The sequence below is a fragment of the Pinus tabuliformis genome, chromosome 6 (genome assembly GCF_031772625.1).
Source record: "Pinus tabuliformis cultivar Carrire ecotype Pingquan chromosome 6, CPIR1, whole genome shotgun sequence".
NCBI lineage: Eukaryota > Viridiplantae > Streptophyta > Pinopsida > Pinales > Pinaceae > Pinus > Pinus tabuliformis.
The window spans coordinates 349,299,868-349,301,921 of NC_142292.1; the positions used below are offsets into that span (position 1 = coordinate 349,299,868).

At 46.3% G+C, this 2,054-nt stretch overlaps 1 protein-coding gene across 1 annotated transcript; it reads right to left on the reverse strand.

The window, feature by feature from the left end:
* Positions 1-539: 539 nt before the first annotated feature.
* LOC149258745 (uncharacterized) lies at positions 540-1,703 on the reverse strand. The gene has a single exon (XM_089430540.1). The coding sequence runs from the start codon at positions 1,701-1,703 to the stop codon at positions 540-542; it is 1,164 nt and encodes a 387-aa protein (XP_089286666.1).
* Positions 1,704-2,054: the final 351 nt, after the last annotated feature.

The following is a 2,054-nucleotide window of genomic DNA, read 5'->3' on the forward strand; positions in this document are numbered from 1 at the left end:
CCCAAGGCTGGCCCTTGTGTATAGTTTCTGGGATTATTGTCCGAAGGGGATGCGGTGCTTGGTCTTCGGGGATGGAATTGTAGATGGCCTGGATGTTGTTGCATATTTCCGCTCCCAGTATGTCTTTGTCCTGGAAGATTTTATGGTTCCTGATAATCCAGATGCCCCAACAGATGATGGGAGGCAGATTTTTTTGCTTCTAGCTATCAGTTTTGGACCACCAGTTTTCCCATGCCTCCTTTATATTATTGCCGATCCAGTGACAGGGAACATTTAGCCCTGTGGTTATTATATTCCAGATGTCCACCGAGACAGGGCAGTGCAGAAATAGGTGGTCGGTATCCTCCATTGCTAGATTGCAGAGGATGCATCTTGAAGGCCCATGTATTCTCCGTTTTGTCAGGTTGAGGTCTGTGGGGATTTTGTTTGAAAGGATAGACCAGAGGAGTCGCATTTTGTGGGGGGCTTTCAGCTTCCATATGGATCACCACCACCAACGTAGTGGGCCGCTTGCTCGAGCTTCCATGATGGTTGCAAACCTAGATTTGGGGGTGTAGTTGCTGTTGGGTGCCTTTGCCCAGATTAGGTTGTCTTCTTGCTGTAATCTTGATGTTTGCCTCTTCCAGGCCTCCCACGAAATGTGACCAGTCCATGCTCCATCTATCTCTGATGCCCAAATTTTCAAATGCCCGCCATTGTCTGTAAGGAATCTCGGCCCGCCCCTCCTCTTTGATATGGGCTAGGTGTGTGTATTTGGCCGCGCTAAGTTCCTGTCTCATTTCCTGTGGTAGGATGTGGGCATTTCCACTACCTTCCCAGGCATCGGCCCCAATTCTGATTTGTGAGCCATTTTCCACCTTCCAGGCCAGTCCTAATTTGATGATGTTGATAGTGTATGTGACTGCCTTCCAGATATTTGAGACCCCCACTTGGCGGTGATTTGTGCTACGCAGCCAATCTGTGGTTGATTGTGGATAGATGTATTTGTTGTAGATCACTTCAGTCCATAGACTATTTGTGGTGATGATTTGCCAGGGCAATTTTTCTCCCAAAGCCTTGGAAAAATCTTGGGGTTCCTTTAATCCCCAACCTCCCCACTTTTTTGGTTTTGCTATCCTCTCCCACTTGACCCAGGCGAAAGTTTTGCCAGCTGTTTGGCCCCTCCAAAGGAATTTGCAATAGATCTGTTTGATTCTGCGATGGATGCCTTTAGGGATCCAACCCAGGGACATCCAGTATACTGGTATGGCCTCAAGTACTGATTTGATTAGAGTGAGTCTCCCTGCCCTGATGAGCCACCTCTGTTGCCAGATGTTTATGTGGCTTTCAATCTTAGCTATCATCCATGCCCAATCTGCAATGCGGTACCCATTAGGCTTGAGTCTGAATCCCAGGTATTTTAGGCCGTCTTCCAGCTCCTGTCTCACAAAGCCGAAATGTTGGGAGGCGAATCTTTGTTCATTCTGTAGGTAGGAGCTGAATATGATTGTTGATTTTGTATAGTTTGGCTCCATTCCTGTAGCTTTACAAAAGAGAGTTAAGATTGCCTTGAAACTAGTGGTATCCTTGTAGGTTCCATTTAGAAAAATTAGAATATCATCAACAAAGAGAAGGTGAGAAATGGTGGTCCTGTCATTGATTTCCACTCCTCCCAGAGTGCCATTGTTCCTTGCTGATGTTATGAGTCTACTGATTCCTTCCATTATTAGAAGGAAAAGCATAGGGGAGAGAGGGAAACTTTTTCTGAGGCCCCTTTCTGCATGGAATAAATTTGAAGCTGCTCCATTGATCAGGGCACTGAAGGAAACCGACGTGAAGCAACACCCCATCCACTTGATTATTTGGTGGGGGAAACCAATGTGTGTGAGCATGAGCTGTATATAGGTCCAGTTGACTCCGTCGAAGGCTTTGGACAAGTCAATTTTGAGGATGGCTGCTTTTTCTGAAGTGATTTTTATGGAATGGAGCATTTCCTGAGCAGTGCCTATAGCCTCCTGGATGTGGCGGTGCTTGAGGAAAGCAAATTTCTCCTTAGAGATCTTCCTAGAGAGTAA